This window comes from Tamandua tetradactyla, chromosome 2 (assembly GCF_023851605.1).
Source record: "Tamandua tetradactyla isolate mTamTet1 chromosome 2, mTamTet1.pri, whole genome shotgun sequence".
Taxonomy (NCBI): domain Eukaryota; kingdom Metazoa; phylum Chordata; class Mammalia; order Pilosa; family Myrmecophagidae; genus Tamandua; species Tamandua tetradactyla.
In genome coordinates, this window is record NC_135328.1 from 178324192 (window position 1) to 178350572 (window position 26381).

Sequence of the window (26381 nt, forward strand, 5' to 3'; positions counted from 1 at the left end):
GTTGTAACTTAAAACTGTATTCTCTCTACATTTCAAAATTATTGGTGCCATGTGCCTAGTGAGTACAGGTAAAACACTACATAGTCTCTCTGAACCAACCTCTGTCCTATCGTATGAAGTTTCTTGCCTTTTGAGTAGTCCATATGGATGTGATTTGTGGAAGAAATATTGTTCTTGATCTTCCTTGTTCATCTTCTTGCCCTTCCTCATGACATTCTTTAGGTTTCTCTTCCACTTATAGCACTCACCTAGATTGTACACAATTAGATTGTACTGATGTTATTTGTGATTTGATCTTAAGATACTTCCTAGAGCTCAAAATCTATTACAGAGGCTCTTAACTTATTTGGAGCTATAAACATTTTTGAGACTATGGTAAAAGCTATGAACCACCCCCACCCCCCGAAAATGCGCGTATGTACAAACAAAGAAAATTTTGTATATAAATTCAGGACACCATGGACTCCAGTAAGTACTTTAAATCTTACTATTGAGTCTCTAAACACTTTCTTCCTTGTTTCCTTAGGCTTCCATCTGAGTGGCACAGTAACCGAGTTGGCTACTGCTTCTGAACCAGCAATGACTTACAAAGTTGCAATCAGTTTTGATCGATGCAAAATCACTTCCGTGACCTGTGGCTGTGGTAACAAGGACATATTCTACTGTGCTCATGTGGTGGCACTCTCACTCTACCGGATCCGTAAACCAGACCAGGTCAAACTGCGTCTTCCTATCTCAGAAACCCTTTTCCAGATGAATAGGGACCAGCTACAAAAGTTTATTCAATATTTAATCACAGCACACCACACTGAAGTTCTTCCTACAGCACAGAAACTGGCAGATGAGATTCTGTCCTCCAACTCAGAAATCAACCAAGTGCACGGTAATTGTTCAACATTTTTGTTACTAAAAATCTACTTTGTTGGTTTATCACATGTTCAGAAGCTGGGACATGTTTGCAGTTGTAATCACTTAACCCTAATCATTCATTCTTTCCAAACAATTATGTATTAACTTTTGGTTTCTTAAAGCTAAAGCGTTGTCTACCTTATAAAGGTGTGGGTGAAAAGGACAGAGAATGTTAGTTATATATTGATATAGTTTATGGGTTTTATTTATCCATATAGTCACTGCTCCCAAGAGCCTGAAATACTCAAGAGTGAGAGAAAGCACAAAATAGCTTATGTCATTCAGTGAAATGAAATGGATATGAGAATTCCATTTAGATTTCAGGATCCTACATGGCTTCTGAGTTGTCCTCAGAATTGTCTCTTAGCATTGTACTTATGAGCTGTATAATGGGGTACATGAATGGAGAAATAGATTACGTTCATTCATTCAACAAGTATTTATTGAGTATCTATTATATGTAAAGAACTTTGCCTACTCCGTGCAAGGAACTGTGCTGGTTGTTGAGAGAATAAAACAGACATGGTTCCTGCCTTCAAGAATTTTATAATCTAGTAGAAAAGACAAACAAGTCTGAGATAAAAGCTTGCTTTTATAATGAAGCCAGGTTGTAAAGATTTAATCATAGAGAATCATTAAAGGTTTTGGAGAAGAGTCGTTAAACGAGCCATTTTTTTTTGTTTTGTTTGTTAGGGTCTGTTATGTGCCAGGCATCTTGCAAAGGACTTTATATATGCTAATTCACTTAGTCTTCAAAACTACCCTGTGAAGTAGGTGTTATAATTATTTCCATTTTACATATAATGAAATTATTTATAACCCAGATTCATCTCACTTCAGAACTCATGCTTTTTATGCTTCTCTGTACTACCTTTCTATTTTTGGAAGGTAACTTTTATTTTAGAAGGATAACTTTTACTACCCCTCTAATTGAGGAAGATAACTAGGTGTGAAGGAGGTAATGAAAACAGTTGTATGCCCTGTATAATACCACAATTCATGGGCTATAGGATCTGCCCTTTCCAATTGTCCAACAGAGCCAATCAGGTCCTATAACCAACCTCAACACTCCTCAGAAACGAGGATAATTGGACAGACAGGCTTCCTGGAGCTCTTGCTTACTAGCAGAAATTATCTACTATTGCTGTATGCCCAAAGTTCTAGTGTTTACATGGTAATTGAGATTTCTGTATTTGAGTGATGCTAACAAAGAATAGCTTCTCTTATCTCTTCTTATCCCACATGAAGAAGCTGTTCTATTTCTCTAGCCTCCTTAAGTTTAGACCTATTGGGGATCTGAGTTTTGTCCCACCTATCCCCAAGTCTATACTACCAGAGAGAAGTATAGCTTTCTAACCCAACAACTGGGCCATGACTTGCTATCCTACTTTCATTCCCTAGCCCTTTCCCAGAGTTGTTGCCTACTTCCAAGTTCTCTTGTCTTTTCTTAAACTGACTACTTCTTTTCAGGACCTACATTTACCTTTTTCACCACTGTCAACAAAATAACCCTGTTCCCTCATTATGTGACCACTTAGCTGAAGTAAACTATATCCCTTGTTATACCTCCCAACCAAATATCTTATTATTTCTCTGAAATTGTCACATTGAACTTGAGATGTGATTCTCAACCTTCTCCAGGAATTACTACTTCTATACCTTTGTTTAACTCATTTTTATGTTTGCTTTCTACCCCCAGATTTCTTAGCATTACATAGGCCTTTCTTAATCTGTTTCTAATAAATGATACTTATAACAGGCAATGGTAATGAAAATGGGGGAAAATTGAGAAACTGTAGAGGTAAAATGGATTTGGCTCAACATTCAGATGTGTGTTGGTTGAGTGAGGAGTGAAGAATAGGAAGATGTGAGAAAACTGAATTCCAAAATGTCTAGCTAAGATGACATTGATGGATTTCATTATGTTACCATTCATTTACGGAACACAGAGGAGAATGGATTTAGGAACATAAATTTAATTTAAATATGAGATGTTTGCTGGACATTTAGGAAAAGATTTATGATTCATAGCGGATATATAGATCTGGAACTGAGGAAGAAATCAGAATTTTGGAGTCAGTGACATGAAGAGATGATATTCAAAGTCATCTTTCCATTCCCTGATGAATCTTTAAACACTTAGAAAATCTTCCTTCCCCTTTCTCCCTAACTTCACTCTTCATCAAAACAGACTTAGACAACAAGAATGAGATTTCTAAGACTGCTGGCTGCCTGCTTTTCATCTCAGGAACAGAGCCAGGCCTTGCCCAGATTTCCCTGAAATCTTTTCTCATTGTAGTCCCTGAATGCCTTTAATACTAGACTTTGCTTGATCCTCTTTGGATTGGTGATTCAATTTGGACTCTGTTTCAATTCTGCCTCTAACACTGCTCCATGCCCTGTTGATAAATTGTTTTGGTAACTCCACACCCCGAAGTTCTCTGGGATACAGTATTGTGGCCAGGGCTCCAGTTCTTGCTCATCCATAAAGAGAGACTGGATAGTAGAGAAAAGTAAGATAACTGAGGAGCCGGTCAGGAACCATATCTTACTAATTTCTGGGTCCCAATACCTAACATGGTACCTGGAATGTTTGTTGAATGAATATATCCATGCATATACAGATAATGAAAGAGGAGGTCAATAAAGGAATTAGCAAACTAGAATGAAAAAAACTAGCAAGTTATCAAATTCAGTGTAGAATAGTTTCAAGAAGTAAGTGGTCTCAGTGGTATTGAATATTGTACAAGATATAGACCAGAATTTAAAAAGAAAAAGCATGAAAGGGCAATTTGGGGGAAATAGAAGCTATGCAAAGAGAAAAACTTTTTAAAATTATTATCGTCATGGAAATAAAAAATAAATCAGTGCCATGAAACAACTGGATATTATACAAACAAATTCAGAGAACAGAGAAAGCTCATGGATATTATAAATATGATCATGGCAAAAATGAAGAAAAAAAAACTTAAAGTTTCCTTCTAATAGAGTAAAATGCAAAGGCAAAGAGATGAAAAATAAGGGAAAAAAGATAAACTTAAGAACAGTCCTGAAAGTCCAATTTTTGAATAAAAGTGATCCTAGAAATAGAGACCAGAGAAAATGGAGGTAAGGAATTCATCAACTGAAATAACTGAAGAAAATTTTCTAGAACACAACATATGCATACACAAAGTGAGATTTCACTAAGTACCCAGCAATGAGAAAAGAATAATCTTTTCAGTAAATGGTACTGGATCATGTGGGGAAGAACTTGAATTCTTCCAATTCCTATCTCAAACTATTAAAAAAAATCAATTCTTGGGTGCTTGGGTGGCTCAATGGTAGAATGCTCACCTTCCATGCAGGAGACCTGGGTTTGAATCCTGGGCCATGCTCCCCCCCCCCCCAAAAAAAAATCAATTATCAGATGGATTCCAGATATAAATGTGAAAAGTAAAACAATAAAGCTTATAGGAGATAACATGAGAGAATATTTTCATGCCCTTGATTTAGGGAAAGATTTCTTAAGTAGGAAAAAACTGATAAATTGGACCACATTAAAGATTAAAATCTTCTTTTTATCAAAAGCCATCATTAAGGGGTGGGAGAAGATATTTATAACACATAGAACTGTCAGAGGGCTACAGACAGTAAAATGGATGATTCAGAGAAACTTGACAAAAAAGGTATTCAAATGACTAATAAGCATATTAAAAGATGCTTTAACTCATTGGTAATCAGAGAAATGCAAATTAGAACCACAATGAGATACCACTATACATCCACTAGAATGACTAAAAAATTTAAACCATCAGTGTCAAGTATTGGTAAAGATATTGAGCAACTGGAACTCATATTTCTGATGGGGAGTGTAAACTATTACAATCACTTTGGAAAACCGTTTGGCATTATTTAACTAAAGTTGAACTTATGCATACCCTATGACCCAGAAATTCTTCTTCTAAATATCCAACCAATGGAAATGAGCAGTATAATATGTATTAGCCAAAAATGGAAGCAATCTAAATGTCTAACAGCAATAGAATAGCTAAATAAATTGTGACACATGATACACACAAATGAATATAAATTAAGTATTGCTAAACACAATAACATGAGTAAATCTTAGAAATATAATGTTGAATGAATGAAACCAGATACAAAATAATAAATATTATATGATTCAATTTATATTCAGAAACTAATCCCTGGTCTTGGAAGTAAGCATGGTGGTTACTATCAAAGAAACATTGTACCAGGCAGGTAAGGCTGATTTTATTCAGACTAATGCAGTAGGGGAGAGAGAACTCAGGTAGTTATTACCTTTGAGGAAGCAGGTAGGAGATAGTGTTTGGAGGACGGAAAGAAAGAGGCTTCCAGAATTTGGTAGTATTCTATTTCTTGACCTCAATGATAGCAAAAAAGTGATAATCACTTTGTAATAATTCATCAGGCTATACAGTTATATGTCACTTTCAGAGTTTACATTTCAATTTTTTAAAGTTTTGTTAAAAAAACTGTTGTATCCAAAAAATAAAAATGAGAATATAGTCAACTTTGTTCCAAATAAATTTGAAAGCAACAAAATGAACAAATTTCTAGAAAAAATAACACTTAAAACTTAGAGTGTAAATAGAAAGTCTGAATATTTGTATAATTGTAGCAGAAGTTAAAAACCTTTTCACAATGAAAACACCAGTTTCTGACAATTTTTTACAAAATTTCTATCAAATTTCTAAGAAGCACATCATTCCAGTCTTATACAAATTTTTTCAGAGAATAAAAAATAGAGGCTATTCTTGGACTAATTACAAGGCTAATATAAACACTAATACCAACATAAATAAATAAATGAGTGAATGAATGAATAAATGAATGAATAGAAAAAAGAAAAAGAAAAAAACCTCTAATACCAAATTCAGATAAAGACAGTATGAGAGAGGAAAATTAGGCTTATTTGACTCCTGAATATAGATGTAAAAGTCATAACAAAATAAAAGCAAACCAAATCCAAGCATAGTTTTAAAAAACGCACCAAGACCAATTAGTGTTTATCCCAGGGATGTAAGGATATAGAAGTATTAGAAAATTTATAAATGCTGATCAGCATAATTCAAAGGTTGAAATAGAAAAGACATATGAACATGGCAGTAAATTCAGAAAAGTGTTTAATAAAATACAGACCATACATTAGCTAAATTTTTTTAAAGAATTTTTATGCACTAGAACTAGAAGAAAGTTCTCTTAACACAGTGGTTTCTGTAAGTATTTGATCTCAGGATCCCATTAAACTCTTAAAAGTTAATGAGAGGGCAGGTGTTCTATTTTGCTAGCTGCTGGAATGCAAAGTACCAGAAACAGAATGGCTTTTAAAAGGGGGAATTTAATAAGTTGCTAGTTTACAATTCTAAGGCTGAGAAAATGTCCCAATTAAAACAAGTCTATAGAAATGTCCAATCAAAGGCATCCATCCAGGGAAAGATACCTTGGTTCAAGAAGGCCGATGAATTTCAGGGTCTCTCTCTCAAGTGAGAAGGCATATGACGAACACAGTCAGAGCTTCTCTCTCAGCTGGAAGGGCACGTGGTGAATATGGCATCATCTGCTAGCTTTCTCTCCTGGCTTCCAGTTTCACAAAACTCCCTGGGAGGCATTTTCCTTCTTCATCTCTAAAGGTCGCTGGGTCATGGACTCTCTGCTTCATGGTGTGGTAGCATTCTCTGCTCTTTCCAAATCTTTCATTCTCCAAAATGTGTCCTCTTTTATAGGACTCCAGAAACTTATTAAGACCTACCCAAATGGGTGGAGACAGGTCATCAACTAATCCAGTTTAACAACCGCTCTTGATTAAATCACATCTCCAGGGAGGTAATCTGATTACAGTTTCAAACATACAGTATTGAATAGGGATTATTCTGCCTTTACAAAATGGGATTTTGATTAAAATATGACTTTTCTAGGGGACATACATCCTTTCAAACCAGCACAGCAGGCCATGGTGGCTCACTGGCAGAGTTTTCACCTGCCATGCCAGAGACCTGAGTTCAATTCCCGGTGCCTGCCTATGTTAAAAAACATATATATATACATGTATAAGAGCTTCTGTTTATATACGTTATCTCTACTGATATTTACTAGTAGTATTACAAATTAAAGCAGAATTTTGCGTATTTATTTTAAAAATAAGCCCATTACATGTTAATAAAACGTGTTTATGAAAAATAGCTATATTTTACAAAACAAACAGAAATACGAAAAAAAATCTATCGTATTAAATCTTTGTAAAATTCTTTGACTGGTGTGATAGAAGACAACTAGATTCTCTTTGCTTCTTCTGCATTCAGTCTGTTCTGTTATGTTGTTCTGGTTTAAATGTATGAGAAAATCCAACTTCAGATAGATATGTAGTTGGAAAAGAAGTATTTTAGTAGCCTTTTTAGTTAATTGTGAATACTTTTCTCTGATCCTACACCAAAACTTGGCAAGTGGCATTTTGTTACAGCGTTAGATAGAATCAATGTGGAATCTGAAACTATATCAATTAACTTTTTGTACTCTGTCACACTAAAATCCATTGATTTATCTTACACTTTGAATGAATATTTTCCAATGCATGATTTTATAGCATCACACATTGGTCATTAGGAAATATGGGTTCACTGACAAATGCAGACCTTCCAAATGTTGATACATTTTATTACAAAGTATCAAAAGACCACATTTTTTTTAAGTATCACCACTGATCTCGTAAAGAGTCTTTAAAAATTGGGAGTCGTGCTTATAGTAACAGATACAAGTTTTTCAGAATTATAATTTTTGCTTGAAATTTCAGATTTTTTTCTTGACAAGAAATGCTGTCAGTTATCTTCCTTGAAGTGACAAGCTTACTTTGTTCATTTTTTAGCAAATTTGTGCCATATACTCAAGAATGAATAGACAATTTGTCACTTGTTCTCTCAGGTAAAAATATTTCATGAAAAAAGTGGCTAGCTCTCTCTCTCCTCAAACAATCATACAGGTGCTTTTCCTTGAGTCAATCATCATTCTTTGGAATGTATACAAAAGAAGTGCTTTATATATACAGAAAAGTTTCTTTATGTGTATATCTCATTTTGTCACACAGAATATTAAAAAGATATAAACTCAACAGTCAAAATTTAATATAAGTTAATTACTTTATTTCATTAAGGACATTCTTAAGTGCAACTGGCACTTTTTACTCTAAATGTACAGCAGGTAAGAATATAGTGACTAACCAAAACAATCTTGAAAAAGAAGAACAAAGTTGGAAGGGTCAATTCCTGATTTCAAAACTTACTACAAAGCTACAATAATCAAAACAGTGTGGTACTGGCATATGGATAGACATATCTATGGCCAATCAGTTTTGACAAGGGTACCAAGTCCACTCAGTGGAAAAATAATAGTCTCTTCCACAAATGGTGTTGCAAACCTGATATCTACTTGAAAATAATGAAGTTAGACCTCTTCCTCACACCATTTGCAAAAATGAACTAAAAATGAATCAGTATATAAGGAGCTAAAACCATAAAACTCTTAAAAGTAAAAAAGGCAAATATCCCCTACCCCATATTAATGACAGACCCTTCCAATATCAAAAATTGAGAATTGCCATAGCCTAAACAACCCCAAAGAGAGGTATGGAAACATCAAAGGTGATGGTGGAGTTATACATAGAAAATAGGACTTAACAAATGAATTTGAATGCTGAATCATGAAATTGATATCTCTTTTAGTCTCCAGTATTTTAAAGAAGCTAGAAGTAAAAACCTGAGATTGTAAAATTGTAACCAAAGTCTGAAATATGTTCTACAACTAATTGCGGTATTGTGCTTTGAAATTTATAGCTTTTTTGTATTTATGTTATTGTTCACAAAAAAAAGAAGGAAAAAAGTTTCTTGTGATGATAAAAAAGCATTTAAGCCCTCTCACTCCTATATTATGGAGCAGCTAGAAGGAAAAATATGAGAGGATCATATAGTAGCCCATGACAAACTCTGGGATTTGTCCTGTAACCACTTGTTGAAGAGTGCTTTGAAAACTATTGCTTTTGTTTGTTTGTTTAAGCCAAAGCTTTTTTACTTGAGCCCAAATCACTGTAATTGATATGTTCTATTAGCTATCCAGTGGCGCAAACCGGAAAAGTGAACCTTGATTCCTCTCATGTCCAGTTCATCAGCAAGTCCTGTTCCTTATATCTCCTAAGTATATCAGAGATTCATCCCCTTTTCTCCACTTCTACTTGCCACATTGTAGTCCTACTGAACTACTTCAGTAGGCTCCTAGCTAGACACCTGGCTTCCACTCTAGCCTAATTTTTTTTCATCTTTTTTTTTTAAACATAACAACATACAAACACGAACATTCTTACCATATGATCATTCAATTCTTGGTATATAATCAATAACTCACAATATCATCACATAATTGTATATTCATCACCATGATCGTTTCTTAGAATATTTGCATCAATTCAGAAAAAGAAATAAAAAGAAAAAAGAAAAAAAGAAAAAAACCTCATAGATATCATACCCCTTACCCCTCCCTCTCATTAACTGCTAGTATTTCCATCTACCCAATATATTTTAGCCTTTGTTTCCCCTATTTTTTTTCTATACCCCTTACCACTCCCTTTCATTGATCACTAGCATTTCAATCTACTAAATTTATTTTAACATTTGTTCCCCCATCATTTATTTATTTTTAATCCATATGTTTTATTCATCTGTCCATACCGTAGATAAAAGGAACATCAGACACAAGGTTTTCACAATCACATAGTCACATTGTGAAAGCTATATCATTATACATTCATACATGGCTATAGGAACACAGCTCTACAGTTTCAGGCCCTTCCCTCTAACCTCTCAGAAACACCTTAAACTAAAAAGGGGCTATCTATATAATGTGTAAGGAAACCCTCCAGGATAACCTCTGGACTCTGTTTGAAATCTCTCAGCCACTGACACTTCATTTTGTCTCATTTCACTCCAACCCCCTTTTGGTCTAGAAGTTTTTCTCAATCCCTTGATGCTGAGTCCCAGCTCATTCTAGGATTTCTGTCCCACATTGCCAGGAAGGTTTACACCCCTGGGAGTCATGTCCCATATAGAGAGGGGGAGGTCAGTGAGTTTGCTTGTCATGTTGGCTGAGAGAGAGAGGCCACACCTGAGCAACCAAAGAGGTTCGCTGGGGTTACTCTTAGGCCTAATTTTAAATAGGTTTAGCCCATCCTTTGCAGGGATAAGTTTCATATGAACAAACCCCAAGATTGGGGGCTCAGCCTGTTGCTTTGATTGTCCCCACTGCTTGTGAGAATATCAGGAATTCTCCACATAGGGAAGTTGAATTTTCCCCCTTTCTCATCATTCCCTCAAGGGGACTATTGTTTTTTTATTTCTTTGCTTCGTATATATGTTATACTATAAAATAAAAAAGTTAAAAAAGCAAAAAAAGGCAGATATCTTCCAGACATTGTGTTTCGCAATGAATTCTTTAGATAAGACAACAAAAGCTCCAACAACAAAAGAAAAAATAGATAAGTTGGGCTTCTCAGAATTAAAAATTTGTGCATTAAGGAACAGTATCAAGTGAAAAGATGGCTATAATTTAAAAAGAAAACCATAAAATAAGTGTTGATGCAGATGTGAAGTGATTAAAACCCTTGTATATTGCTGGCATGAATATAAAATGGCTCAGCCACTGTGTAAAACAGTTCAGTAGATCGTCAGAAAGTTAAATATAAAATTACCATATGACCCAGCAATTGCACTTATAGATCTCAAAAAATTGAAAACAGGGACTCAAACAGATAACTTGCACACCAATTTTCATAGCAGCATTATTCACTATAGCCAAAAGGAAGAAACATTCCAAGAGTCCATCAGTAGATGAATGGATAAACAAAATGTGGTATATCCATACAAAGAATATTATTCAGCCATAAAAAGGAATGACGTTCTGTTACATGTTACAACATGTATCAATCTTTTTTTTTAGTTAAACATTTTTTTTATTGTGAAATGTAACATAAAAAGCAGTCAGTTTGGAAGTACATGTAACAAGAAGTTATAGAACAGATTTCAGAGTTTGATATAGGTTACAGTTCCACAATTTCAAATTTTTCCTTCTAACTGCTCCAAGATACTGGAGACTAAAAGAAATATCAATATTAATGATTCAGCAGTCATACTCATTTATTAAATCCTGTCTTCTCTGTTATAACTCCTCTTTATCTTTTGATCCTACTCCCAATCTTTAGGGCATTTGGGTTCTGCTCTTTCTAACTTTTTCATGTTGAAAAGGGATATTGAGAATATGGGATGAAGGCGGCGGAGGGGAGGAACTACTTGATGTTCTTGGAGAGGCTGGCCCCTCTGGGTTTCAGGACTTATCTGGCCTAGGAACCCATCTGAAGATTTTAGGTTTCTGGAAAGTGTAAACTTTTGTAGAATCTCATATAGAGCCCTAAGTGTTCTTTAGGATTTACAGGAATGGTGTGAGTTGAGGTTTGGTAAATCATGGTAATTAGCGATATCTAGCTGAACCTTGCATAAGAGTAGCCTCCAGAATAGCCTCTCGACCCTATTTGAACTCTCTTAACCACTGATACTAATTTTGTTGCATTTCTTCTCCCCCTTTTGGTCAGGAATGTGTTGTCAGTCCCATGGTGTCAGGGCCAGGCACATCCCACATTGCCAGAGAAACTTTCACCCCTGGATGTCATGTCCCACATAGGGAGGAGAATAATTATTTTCCTTGCAGAGTTGGGCTTAGAGAAAGAGAGAGAGGCCACATCTAAGCAACAAAAGAGGTTTTCTAGAAGTGACTCTTAGGCATAACTGTAGGTAGACTTTACTTCTCCTCTACAGAAATAAGTTTCATAAGAGCAAGCCTCAAGATCAAGGGCTTGATCTCTTGACTTGGGAGTTGCTAATGTTTGAGACATTGTCAGGGGGTTCCCTGGTGGGAAAGTTAATAATTCCATATTATTTCTCCAGTCCCTCAAGGGACTTTGCCAGTACTTTTAAATTATCTGCCCAACATACTCTGGATGTATCTAGGTATTAAATTAAGCTATGCAGAATTCAAGCTCTCTTTCCCATTCTGGGGTCCTTGTGTTTGGGTTATTTAAATGAGCTATCCAGACAGGCTGAGTTAAATTATGAGCTACCAAAAATTTAGTTTTGTACAAAATAAACCTCTTTTCCTCTGGTCTCATTGGGTAGGTGAAGTTCTCAAAGACAGACAATGTCACAACATGGATCAATCTTAAAAACACTGTGCTGAAAGACATGAGCCAGACACAAAAGAACAAATAATGTATGATTCCATGTTTCAGTTTGCTAATGCTGCCAGAATGCAATATACCAGAAATGGATTGACTTTTACAAAGGGGATTTATTAACTTACAAGTTTACAGTTTTAAGGCCACAAATATTAGCAAATAAGGCATCAACAAAAAGATACCTTCAGTCAAGAAAGGCGAATACTGAGCCCTCGATCTTGGGGTGTGTCCCTATGAAACATTGTTGCAAAGGATAAGCAAGCCTACTTAAAATTAGGCCTAAGTGTCACCCCCAGAGAACCCCTTGTTGCTTAGATGTGGCCTCTCTTTTTTTTTTAGTTTATTTATTAATTTAAAAAAATTTAACAAACCAAATAAAACACCAACATATATAATCAGTAATTCACAATATCATCACTTAGTTGCATATTCATCATTTCTTAGAACATTTGCATCAATTCAGAAAAAGAAATAAAAAGACAATAGGAAAAGAAATAAAACAAAAACAGAGAAGAAAAAAAAAAAGATTATACCTACCATACCCCTTACCCCTCGCTTTCATTGATCACTAGCATTTCAAACTAAATTTATTTCAGCATTTGTTCCCCCATTATTTATTTTTATTCCATATGTTCTACTCGTTTGTTGACAAGGTAGATAAAAGGAGACACAAGGTTTTCACAATCACACAGTCACATTGTGAAAGCTATATCATTATTCAATCATCCTCAAGAAACATGGCTACTGGAATACAGCTCTACATTTTCAGGCAGTTCCCTCCAGCCTCTCCATTACATCTTGAATAACAAGGTGATATCTACTTAATGTGTAAGAATAACCTCCAGGATAACCTCTCGACTCTGTTTGGAATCTCTCAGCCATTGCCACTTTGTCTCATTTCCCTCTTCCCCCTTTTGGTCGAGAAGGTTTTCTCAATCCCTTGATGCTGAGTCTCAGCTCATTCTACGGTTTTTTTCAATCCCTTGATGCTGAGTCTCAGCTCATTCTAGGATTTCTGTCCCACGTTGCCAGGAAGGTCCACACCCCTGGGAGTCATGTCCCACGTAAATAGGGGAGGGTGGTGAGATTGCTTGTTGTGTTGGCTGGAGAGAGAGGAGATAAGGCCTCTCTTGCTAAGACAACTCAGCAGATGAACTCACTACTCTCCCCTCCCTCTACATGGGACATGACTCCCAGGGGTGTAAATTTCTCTGGCAGCATGGGACAGAAATCCCAGGATGACAAGATAAGCTGGGACCCAGCATCAAGAGTTGGAGAAAGACTCTGTTCTAGTTTGCTAGCTGCCGGAATGCAACATACCAGAAACGGAATGGCTTTTAAAAGGGGAATTTAATAAGTTGCTAAGTTTACAGTTCTAAGGCCGAGAAAATGTCCCAATTAAAACGAGTCTATAGAAATGTCCAATCTAAGGCATCTAGGGGAAAATACCTTGGTTCAAGAAAGCCGATGAAGTTCAGGGTTTCTCTCTCAAGTGAGAAGGCACATGGTGAACACAGTCATAGTTTCTTTCTTGGCTGGAAGGGCACATGGCGAGCAAGGTGTCATCTGCTAGCTTTCTCTCCTGGCTTCCTGTTTCATGAAGCTCCCCGGGAGGTGTTTTCCTTCTTCATCTCCAAAGGTCGCTGGTTGGTGGGTTCTCTGCTTCTCGCAGCTATGTCATTCTTCTCTGCTCTCTCTGAATCTCCATTCTCCAAAAGGTTTCCTCCTTTATAGGACTTCAGAAACTTATCAAGACCCACCCAGATAAGTGGAGACATGCCTCTACCTAATCCAGCTTAACCACCACTCTTGATTAAATCACACCTCCAGAGAGATGATCTAATTGCAGTTTTAAAGATACAATACGGAATAGGGATTAGAAGAAATGGCTGCCTTTGCAAAATGGAATTAGGATTAAAACATGGCTTTTCTAGGGTCCATACATCATTTCAAACCAGCACATTTGACCCTCTGGACCCTAAAACAGACATGTTTTCCCCATGTTCTAGCTTGCTAGCTGCTGGAATGCAATATACCAGAAACAGAATGGCTTTTAAAAAGGGAAATTTAATAAGTGGCTAGTTTACAGTTCTAAGGTCAAGAAAATGTCTCAGTTAAAACAATCTATAGAAATGTCCAATCTAAGGCATCCAGGAAAGATACCTTGGTTCAAGAAGGCCAATGAAGTTCAGGGCTTCTTTCTCAAGTGGAAGGGCACATAGCAAACACAGTCAGAGTTTCTCTCAAATCTAGAAAGGCACATAGGTGAACTTGGTCAGGGTTCCTCTCTCATCTGGAAGGGCACATGGTGAACACAGCATCATCTGCTAGCTTCTTCTCCTGGCTTCCTGTTTCATGAAGCTCCCCAGGAGGCATTTTCCTTCATCTCTAAAGGTCGCTGGCTGGTGGACTCTGTTTCATGGTGCTACAGCATACTCTGCTCTCTCCAAATCTCCTTCCTTCTCCAAAATGTTTCCTCTTTTATAGGACTCCAGAAATTTACCAAGACCCACCCAAATGGGAGTGACATGTCATCACCTAATCCAGTTTAACAACCACTCTTGATTAAATCACATCTCCAGGGAGGTGATCTGATTACAGTTTCAAACATACAGTATTGAATAGGGATTATTCTGCCTTTATTAAATGGGATTTAGATTAAAACATGGCACTTCCAGGGGACACACATCCCTTCAAACCAGCACACCCCATATACAAAATACATTCATTCCATAACAATATCAGAGAAACTTAAACCATTTCAGTAACATTACAAATACAAAACAAGGTTAAAACCAGTACAAAATCTTAAAGTTAGTTACAAGCATAGCCTGTCCTGTAAAACTCAGAACATGTTATTTACTGCCAACATATAAAAGGGGAACATTCATAGGACACATATACCCATTTCCGTAGGGAGGAAGGAACACGGGGGTCACTGGACCCAAGCAGTTTCGAAAACCTGAAGGACAAAGTCCATTAGATTTTAAAGTCTGAGAGGCATTTATCTTCGGGGCTTTAGAAAGCAGCAGTCCCAGAAGCTCTGACCCTTTCCAGGGGCCTATGCAGAGACCTGCTTCTCTCTGAACACAACTTTGAGGGGCACTGGGGAGACCACCTTTTTCTCAGCTCCACCCTCTCCAAGCATTGGGCTGTACCCAGACCCTCCACCTTCTCCAGGGTACACACTCAACCCCTCCATTTGGTGGCAGCCAGTCTCTCCCCAAACCCCAAGAAATGTGCTTCATCCTCTACAAGGCCTGAGGCGGCATGACTTTTCCACTGCAATGAGGTGGAAGGCCCATCCTCTGCCTTTGGGGCAAACTCACCCTCTCCACAGGCTTGGGAGGGTCTGCTCTCCTCCCTGAGGCTTCTTGACTTCAGACCTCAGCCTCCATGGTTTAGCCTCTGAAGCTGGCTGATGGAATCTCCTTCTCGTGGCTATGTCGTTCTTCTCTGCTCTCTCTGTATCTCCATTCTCCAAAATGTTTCCTCTTTTATAGGACTTCAGAAACTTATCAAGACCCACCCAAATGAGTGGAGACATGCCTCCACCTAATCCAGCTTAACAACCACTCTTGATTAAATCACATCTCCAGGGAGATGATCTAATTACAGTTTCAAAAATACAGTGCGGAATAGGGATTAGAAGAAACGGCTGCCTTTACGAAATGGGATTAGGATTAAAACATGGCTTTTTTAGGGTCCATACATCATTTCAAACCATCACAGACTTCTTGACCAAAAAGGAGAAGAGAGCAATGAGACAAAATAAAGTTTCAGTGGCTGAGAGATTTCAAGCATAGGTGAGAGGTTATCCTGGAAGTTATTCTTATGCATTATATAGATATCCCTTTTTAGTTTATAGTGTATTGGAGTGGCTGGAGGGAAGTGCCTGGGGCTGTGGGGCTGTGTTCCAGTAGCCTTGATTCTTGAAGACACGTGTATAAAGATATAACTTTTACAATGTGTCTGTGGAATTGTGAAAACCTTGTGTGTGTTACTACAGGGTATGGATAGATAAATTTTAAAATATGGATAAAAAATAAATAATGATGGGAAATAAAGGGTAAAATAAGTTGGATAGATGGAAATACTAGTGATCAATGAGAGGGAGGGGTGAGGGATATGGTATGTATGAGTTTTTTCTTTATTCTTTTTATTTATTTTTCTGGAGTGATACAAATGTTCCAAAAAATTATCACAGTGATGAATACACAACTATGTGATGCTGTTGTGAGCCATTGATTTTATACCATGTATGGAATGTATGTGTGTGAAGATTTCTCAATAAAAATATTTTAAAAGGTCGATCACATCAGAGCTTCTCTGTTAGTTGGGAAGGCACTTGGGCATGCATCTCCTGGTTGTTTGCCCCCAGGTTGTGTTGCTTTCTGATTCCAGTGACTTTCTTTGTCGGCTCTCCAGGCCTTTCCATATATCTGTGTGTAGGCATCTGCTTTCTGTATCGTTTCTGAGCTCTTTTTCTCTATGTAAGCTCTTTTCAGGATGCCAGTAAACTAAACTCCACCTTGAATGGGCAGGGTCACATCTCCAACTAATCAAAAGGTCCCACCCACAATTGGGTGTATTGCATCTCCATGGAAACAGCCTAATCAAAAGGTCTCACTTAGACAATAGTTCTGCTCCCGCACAATTGGATTAGGATTAAAAGAAGTGATTTTGATCTGCAAACCCATCCCTAGGTACATAACTAGAGGAACTGAGAATGGGGACATGAATGGACATTTGCACACTGGTGTTTATGGTGACAGTGTTCACAATTCACAGTGGATGGAGGTGGCCTAGGGTACAACGACTAAAGAATGGAAGGGGGAACTATGGTGTATACATACAAGGGACTACTGAGTGGCTGTTAGAAAGAAAGAAGTTGTTATGCATGCAACTAACTGAATAAACCTTGAGAGTATGTTAATGAAATGTCAGAAACAAAAAGACAAATATTGTGCCTTACTCATATGAACTAACTATAATATACAAACTTGGAGAACTGAAGTCAAAAGCATGAGTTATCAGGTTGGGGCCTATTGGAAAGGGTCCTAGATTGTAAGCTCTTTACAGCAGTCACATCTATTCTGGAGTTGTAACTGTTATTTCTAAATTCTGAAATACTGAGCTCTTTGTGTATAACCTGGGCATTCCCTGAAACTTTGGGTATTTATGTGACACCTGAGACTCAGAGTTAGAGCTCTGAAGCTATGATGTCAGCATTACCCCATACAGCAACTGTTTAAAATGTTGAAAAAGGGATCAGACTTCGACTAGAGATATGAATGAAACTGATCTGGATAGTACTGAGGTAAATCAGAATACAGGATAAAGGGTGATATGGTCCATATTTTAAAACTTCAACTTCTATATGAGACCAAAGGAAGAAATGTTTATTTGGAGCAAAATGTATATTTTGGGTAGCACATTATCTCATTTAACTTGTATGGTCAGTTTATTTGAACACCATAATTACATGGACTCTTGAATAGGATGTGAGATCTTGTTGGTTTGTACAGGTTACTGTGATGCTCCAATATATTCCAGAGTAATTTGGACAGAGAATGACAAAGTATTTGTGAAGTCCCCTTGGGGGACTGGGGATAAAGGAGGAAATATTCAACTTCCCCAACTGCAGAATTCCTAATATTCTCACAAGCAGTGGGAACAACCAATTCAATAAGCTGAGCCCTCGATCTTGGGGTTTGCCGCTGTGAAACTTATTCCTGCAAAGGAGATGCTAAGCCTACTTATAATTATGCTAAGAGGCCCCCAGAGAACCACTTTTGTTGCCGAGATGTGGCCTCTCTCTAAGCCAACATGGCGAGTGAACTAACTCACTGCCGTTCCTCCACTACATGGGACATGACTTCCCGGGGAGTAAATCTCCCTGGCAGCATAAGACAGGACTCCCTCATGGGATTGAGAAAACCTTCTTGACCAAAAGGGAAAGAGAGAAATTAGACAAAATAAAGTTTCAGTGGCTGAGAGATTATCCTGGAGGTTATTCTTATTCATTATATAGCTATCCCTTTTTGGTTTATGGTACATTGGAGTGGCTAGAGGGAAATACCTGAAACCGTTGAACCGTGTGCCAGTAGCCTTCATTCTTGAGGAAGATTGTATAACTATATAGCTTTTACTATGTGATCATATATTTGTGAAAACCTTGTGTCTCATGCTCCTTTTATCAAGTATAGGCAGATGAGCAAAAAAAAGAAAGAATAATAAATAAATAATAGGGGGTGATAAGGGGTAAAAAAAAATGGATAGGTTGAAATATTAGTGGTCAATGAGAGGGAGAGGTAGAGAGTATGCAATGTATGAGTTTTTTCTTTTTTCTTTTTATTTCTTTTTCTGAAGTGATGCAAATGTTCTACAAATGACCATGGTGATGAATACACAACTGTATGATGATATTGTGAGCCACTGATTGTATACGGTCGATGAACTGTATGTGTGTGAACATTTCTCAGTAAAAATATATTTTATTTTTAAATAAGACAACAACAACAAAGAACATGTTTTTTCTGTAGTACATAACAGTTTCAAACCAGCACGTTTTATTTATTATGAAATAAATAGAATAAGCAAATTCACAAAGACAGAAATAGATTAGAGGTTACCAGGATCTGTGGGGCAGAGGAGAATGGGGAATTATTGATTAACAGGCACAGAGTTTCTGTTTTGGGTGATAAAGTTTTGATAATGGATGATGGTGACAGTAACACAACAATGTAAATGTAATTAATCCCACTGAGTTGTACAGTTAAAAATGGTCAGATGGCAAATTCTATGTTCTGTATATGTTACCACAATACATTTTTTTTAAAAAGAAAATAGTGACGCTACTCTCTTGATTCACACAAAGATGCCCCTAGTTTCACCCACCAAGTCTTTTGGACTACTAGTGCAAATGTCACAAGTTTTTTAAAAAACCAATAACTTCTTAATATTTGCATGAAAATTGATTTGACCAAACAGATCACCAAAAAGAGCCTCCAGAAACCCCACACCATGAGAACCATTGATTTAACCTAATAAAAGTTATCGTCACAAAAACCTCAATTATCATACTAAATGGAAAACATTAGAAGCATTCCCTTCAAAACCAAGAAACAAGAAAAAGTTTTCCATTATTACCACTTATTTTCAATTGCTCTAATAGCCAAAGCAATCAGAAAATACCTATGGGCACAGTCATGTGTGAATACATAGGGGAAAAAGACTGGAAAGAAATATAATATAATATTAACAATGGTAACCTTTGGCTGTGGGATTAGAGGTGAATTTTTATTTTCTTCATATTTTTGTGTATTTTCTACAGTTAGCATTTTAACTTTTATAATTTAAAAAAGGATGTTTAAGAATGACAGAAAATTACTTCCACAGACTGAATAACCCCCTCAGGACAAGTTCATTGTACAACTTTAATGTTAACTTGTAGTCTCAACCCACACAATAGTTTGTTTCATAATTATTTATGAGGCATTCTTTGCATTTTAACTTCACTTGTTACATTTCTCATAATCCTGAGGGAAAAAAATGACTCTAACATTAAAGTTTCATTTACAGTAACTGGGTCCACTTTACTACTGCTGAGGGTAAGTAGTTTCATACTCTTACCCTTTTTTATGGAAGGGATGGTGTTCTGAACATTCTAGCTAGTGAGCATTTATAAGGACATTTTAAACTTTTTAAAAATTTTTAAAAATAAATTTTGCCTGAGAGTTAGTGAGAGACAGCTGGAGAGGCCAGTTTGTGAATCCTAGGCCTAATTTATCTAGTTAAAGCCATCTGTGCTCTTGTTCATTCATCCTGCATGCTGTACCCTCCTCTATTATCTGACCTTTGAATGCTGTCATTTTTCATAGATTAATCTTAAATTTTCTTTTCTTCTTTTGCTACCTTCTCTCTATTGGCAATTTCAATTATCCCTGACTTCAAATGTCATCTATGTCCTATGACTCAGATTTATTTCTCCAGCATAGAACTTCTAAGCTTTAAACACTACACCCAACTGACTATTCCACATCACATGGGCATCCCAGGATCAAAGTATACAAACATGACTTATGATCTTCTTCCCCAGACTTTCTCCTCCTCCTGTGTTCATCATCTCAGTAAATGGCACTGCCATCTAGCCACTGTCTCATGATAGAATTCTGGTCGTCATCCCTAATATCTTTCTTACATTCCACATGTATCACATTCCAGTCCCTTTAAGTTTTAACTCATAAATATATTGCAAAATGTTTCTCTTCTCTCTATTGAAACTCCCATAACCTAAATCAAACCACTGTAATCTCTCACCTAGAGTGCTACTGTAGCCTTCTAACTGACCTTTCCATATCCAGTATTGCTCCCCTCTATTCCATTCTGCACACAACCATCCAAAGTAACTTTTCTATAACTGCAGATTTTTTCATTCCACGTGTTGATTGAAATCCTTCAAAAGCCACCTATTACTCTTTGAGTAAAGTCCAAATTTCTTATCATAGCCTGCAAATCCTTTCATGAATGAGGTTTTCTCTACATTTTTACATGATAGCCCCTCTCCTGGAAATGTTTTTCCTCTTTTCCCCTTTATTATAGTTCCATTTAATAACCAAAGTAATTTATGACTTCATGCTTTTTTGAACCAAAAGTAAAAATCAGATTTCCCCCATTCTTTGCCAGTCTAACTCATCCCTTGGGTTTCAGCTCAAATGTGACTTTCTACAGGGGCCTAGATTGTAAGCTTTTATAGCAGACACATTAAGTCCAGAGTGGTATCTATTATTTCTGGATTTTGAGAGACTGTTTTATATATATATATAACCTGATATTTAGAGATAAGAACAAAGCCGATCAGGTTGGTGTTAAAGTAATCCACAACACAGGGCTAAGGAAGACATTGTCTATATTTTAGAACCACACATGAGACCAAAGGAAGAAAAGTTTATTGGTTTGGAACTGAAGTTTTCTGTAGCATATAATCCAACTCAACCTATCTGCATAGCTCATTAATCTGCATAGCTCATTTGAACAACTGAAACACACAAGAGCCCAGAATAAAAAAGAGGTCCTTTAATCCTGTATAGATTAATATAATGCCTGGATACATCCTGGAGTATATTAACCGGATAATCAAAAAGTATTGGCAAAGTCCCTTGAGGAATGGGAGGGAAAATATGGAACTATTAAACCTTCCCATTAGGGAATCCCCTGATACTATGTCAAACTTTAGGGATACCCAAATCAATAGGCCATGCCCTTAATCCTGAGGCTAACTCTTGGGAAGCTTATGTAGGTAGCAGAGAAGCTTAGACTATCTATAGGTATGCCTGAGAATTACTTCTGGAGGACCTCTTTTGTTACTTAGATGTGGCCTCACTCTCTCTATGCCCAACTCTGCAAGTGAAATCATTGTCCTCCCCCCTACATGGGACATTACATCCAGGGGTGAAAGTCTCCCTGGCAGCATAGCGAGATAACTCCAGGGATGAATCTGGCCCTGGCACCATGGGATCAACAATTCCATCCTGAACAAAGGGGGAAAAGAAGTGTAAATAATAAAGTATCAGTGGCAGAGAGAGTTCAAGTAGAGTCGAGAGGCTATGCTGGAGGTTGCTCTTCTGCAAGCTTCAGTTAGAACTTGCTACCTATCATAACCTGGTGTTCTAGTTTGCTAGCTGCTGGAATGCAATATACCAGAAACGGAATGGCTTTTAAAAGGGGAATTTAATTAGTTACTGGTTTACAGATTTAAGGCTGAGAAAATGTCCCAATTAAAACAAGTTTATAGAAATGTTCAATTAAAGGCATCTAGGGAAAGATACCTTGGTTCAAGAAGGCCGAAGAAGTTCAGGGTTTCTCTCTCAAGTGAGAAGGCACATGGCGAATACAGTGTCATCGGCTAGCTTGGTCTCCTGGCTTCCTGTTTTATGAAGCTCCCCGGGAGGCGTTTTCCTTCTTCATCTCCAAAGGTTACTGGCTGGTGGACTCTTTGCTTCATGGTGCTGCAGCATTCTCTGCTCTCTCTGAGTCTCTTTGAATCTCCAAAATATTTCCTCTTTATAGGACTTCAGTAAACCAATCAAGACCCACTCAAACGGTGGAGACGTCATCCCTAATCCAGTTAAACAACCATTCTTGACTAAATCACATCACCTAGGAGATGATCTTATTACAGTTTTAAAATACAGTATTGAATAGGAAGTATTCTACCTTTAAGAAATGGGATTTATATCAAAACATGGCTTTTCTTAGGGGGCATACTTCCTTTCAAACCAGCACATTCCACCCTCTGGCCCCTAAAAAAGACATGTTTTTCCCATATACAAATACATTAACTTCATAACGATATCAGAAACCTTAAACCTTTCAGTAGCAATACAATGAAGTACAAAATTAGAGACAGTATAAAAGCTCATCAAGTCAGTTACAGGCATGGTCTGTCCTAAGGCAAAATTCTCATCATTTGCTCTGGACCTTTGAAAACTCATAACAAGTTATTTGCTGCCAACACACAAAGGAGGAACATTCATAGGATACACAGACACATTTCCATAGGGAGGAAGGAACACAGGGGTCACCGGACCCATACAGTTTCGAAAACCCTCAGGGCAAAGTCCATTAGATTTCAAAGTCTGAGACTCATTTATCCTCAGGGCTTTAGAAAGTGGCAGTCCCACCCTTTTCAAATGCCTACGCCTGCCTCTCTCTGAATGCAACCTTGGGGGATATTGGGGAGACCACCTTTCTCTCAGCTCCACCCTCTCCAAGCATTAGGGCCGCACCCGGGCTCTCTGCCATCTCCAGGGCACACGTTCAACCCCTCCATGTGGTGGCAGCCAGGCTCTCCCCCAACCCCAAGAAACGTGCTTTACCCTCTCCAAGGCCTGAGGCAGCATGACTCTTCCACTGCAATGAGGTGGAAGGCCCATTCTCTGCCTTTGGGGCAAACTCACCCTCTCCACGGGCTTGGGTGGGTCCACTCTCCTGGCCTGAGGCTTCTTGACTTCAGACCTCAGCCTCCACGGTTTTGCCTCTGAAGTTATTTTTCCTCCAATGTGTCCCTTCTCTGAACCCCTCAGTCCAGACTGGCAGCGGCTCTGTTTATACAGGTCCCACAGCACTCTCGTTGGCTTTCTATGCAGTAGCCTTGGATCATGCCCATCAGACATAAGGAGTTTCCACAAATCTTTCCTGGATAACTCCATGTCTGATCCTGACTTTCTCTGAAATGACTGGCTGGTTCCACATTTGGTTAAATCCACACACAGGGCACTATACTCTGGAGCCTCCCTTTTTGTAGGCCCAGAATTTTCCAGGACCTCAGTTTCTGGTTTCTTTTTACTCAAGAGTTCAGTTCTCAGCTTATCTCTTTCCTTTCACATTTCACTATAAGCTGTGAGGAGAAACCAGGCTGCACTTTCAACACTTAATTTGGAGATCTCTTCTGCTAAATATACAAGTTCATGGCTTTTACAATCTGCCTTCCAGCCAAAGCCATGAGTCAATTTTGCCAGATTATCTGCCATTTTAAAACAAGGCTCACTTTCCTTCCAGTCTACAATAACACGTGCCTCATTTCTGTCTAGGGCCTCATCAGAGGTATCTTTAGAGTCCATATTTCTCCCAACAGTCTCTCCAAAGCATTCTAGGCCTTCTCTATCAAGCTTCTCACAACTCCTCCAGAATCTTCCCCTTATCCAATTAAAAAGCCGTTCCAACATGTTTGGTATTTGCAAACTGCAGCAGTAGCACCCCACTCTCTGGTACCAAAATCTGTTCTAGTTTGCTAGCTGCTGGAATGCAATATACCAGAAACGGAATGGCTTTTAAAAGGGGAATTTAATTAGTTGCTGGTTTACAGATTTAAGGCCGAGAAAATGTCCCAATTAAAACAAGTTTATAGAAATGTTCAATCAAAGGCATCCAGGGAAAGATACCTTGGTTCAAGAAGGCCGATGAAGTTCAGGGTTTCTCTCTCAAGTGAGAAGGCACATGGCGAATACAGTGTCATCGGCTAGCTTGGTCTCCTGGCTTCCTGTTTTATGAAGCTCCCCGGGAGGCGTTTTCCTTCTTCATCTCCAAAGGTTACTGGCTGGTGGACTCTCTGCTTCCTGGTGCTGCAGCATTCTCTGCTCTCTCTGAGTCTCTCTGAATCTCCAAAATATTTCCTCTTTATAGGACTCCAGTAAACCAATCAAGACTCACTCAAATGGGTGGAGACGTCATCCCTAATCCAGTTAAACAACCATTCTTGACTAAATCACATCACCTAGGAGATGATCTCATTACAGTTTCAAAATACAGTATTGAATAGGAAGTATTCTACCTTTAAGAAATGGGATTTATATCAAAACATGGCTTTTTTTAGGGGGCATACTTCCTTTCAAACCAGCACACCTGCCAAACCCCAACCAGGAACATTCCACCAATCCTAAAGAACACCTAGGGCAATATACAAGATTCCACAAGGGTTCCATGTCCTAGTGTAACTTTCCAAAAACCTACAACCTCCAGATGGGTCCCTGGACCAGATAAGTCCTGAAACCTAGAGGGCCCAGCCTCTCCAGAACATCAGATAGTTCCATCTCCCTACCCCATATTATTAACAGCCCTTTCCAACATGAAGAAGTTAGAATGACCATAGCCCAAACACCCCTAAAGCAAGGGACAGAAAGAACAAAGGTGATGATAGAGTTATACAGAGAAGATATGATTTAACAAATGAATATGATTGCTGAATCATTTAATTCACATCTCTTTTAGGCTCCAGTATCTTAGAGCAGCAAGAAGTAAAAACCTAAAATTGTAGAATCATAACCCCTGTCAAACTCTGAAATATGTTCTACAACTAATTGTGCTGTGCTTTGAAATGTATTGCTTTTTTGGATTTGTTATTTTTCACACACACAAAAAGAGAGAAAATCAATTGTAGTGATAAAAAGAAAATTAAGCCTTCTAGCCTCCTATATTTTGGAGCAGCTAGAAGGAAAAATGTGAGAGGATTGTGTGGTGGCCCATGACAAACTCTGGAACTTGTCCTGTAACTTCTTGTTGAGGAGTCCTGTGAAAACTATTGATTTTTTTATTTCTTTGCTTTGCTTATACAATTAAAAAGTTAAAAAAAAAAAAAAGAGATCATTGGGAACGATTGTATCACTAATTAAGTAATGAGCTCTGAAAGCAAAATCAATTCATATCCTGTAGAAATTCGTGGGTTCTGGATGTCAAAAACAAGGGTGCAGTAGCACTCTAATGGGAAACAATGAAAGAAGGAATATAAATAAGAATTACAGAAATAAGAAAGCTGAACAGGAGAAAAAAGAATGAAATAAATGAAGGATAAAGGAAGGAAAGAAGGAGAGCGGGAATGTAGGAATGAAAGAAGATGGAAGGAAGAGAAAGAGAAAGTGATAGAGGGAAATGAATGGAGGCAGTAGAGAGGGAGAGAAGAAGGAATTTGGGAGGAAAAATAATTAAATGTAAGTAAATTGTCACCACAATAAATGCAATAAAAATTTAACCACTCAAAAAAATGTAACTTTCTCAGGGAAGCCTTCCTTGATCCACTTTTCTTTCCATGTAAATATGTATATGTGCAATTATTTGTTTAATGTCCCTCTCCCCAACTAGTCTGTAAGCTCCATGAGGGTAAGGAACTATATCTGCTTTGTATACCACTGTAGATCCATTATTTGACACATAATAGACTCTCAAATAAATTGAGAATAAATGAAAATTTATTCTTTGAAAATCTTCCTTGGAGCTCCTTGCCAATTCATGCTCTCACAAATGACTCTGATTCTCTTATGAGCCTTTGTAGTTTATTACCTAGATATCTCCAGATATTGATGCACTCCCTTTTTTTGCTGCCTCCACCTATGTTGGCATCTCATTTTCTCATCTCTTGGGTCCACTGTTGTGCTGGTTTGAAAGGATGCATGTCCCCTAGAAAAGCCATGTTTTAATCTAAATCCCATTTCATAAAGGCAGAATAATCCCTATTCAATACTGTATGTTTGAAATCGTAATCAGGTCATCTCCCTGGAGATGTGATTTAATCAAGAGTGGTTGTTAAACTGGATTAGGTGACGATATGTCTCCACCCATTTGGGTGGGTCTTGATTAGTTTCTGTAGTCCTATAAAAGAGGAAACATTTTGGGTAATGAGAGATTC

General features: G+C 37.6%; 1 protein-coding gene across 2 annotated transcripts in view; it reads left to right on the forward strand.

Moving 5' to 3' along the window:
• Window positions 1-26381, forward strand: part of ZSWIM5 (zinc finger SWIM-type containing 5) — a 339569-nt gene that overhangs the window by 212402 nt on the left and 100786 nt on the right. For both annotated transcript variants that reach the window (XM_077149864.1, XM_077149865.1), the window contains exon 2: window positions 527-883. In XM_077149864.1, coding sequence (XP_077005979.1) covers window positions 527-883 — 357 coding nt within the window. The remainder of the gene's footprint in view (window positions 1-526; window positions 884-26381) is intronic.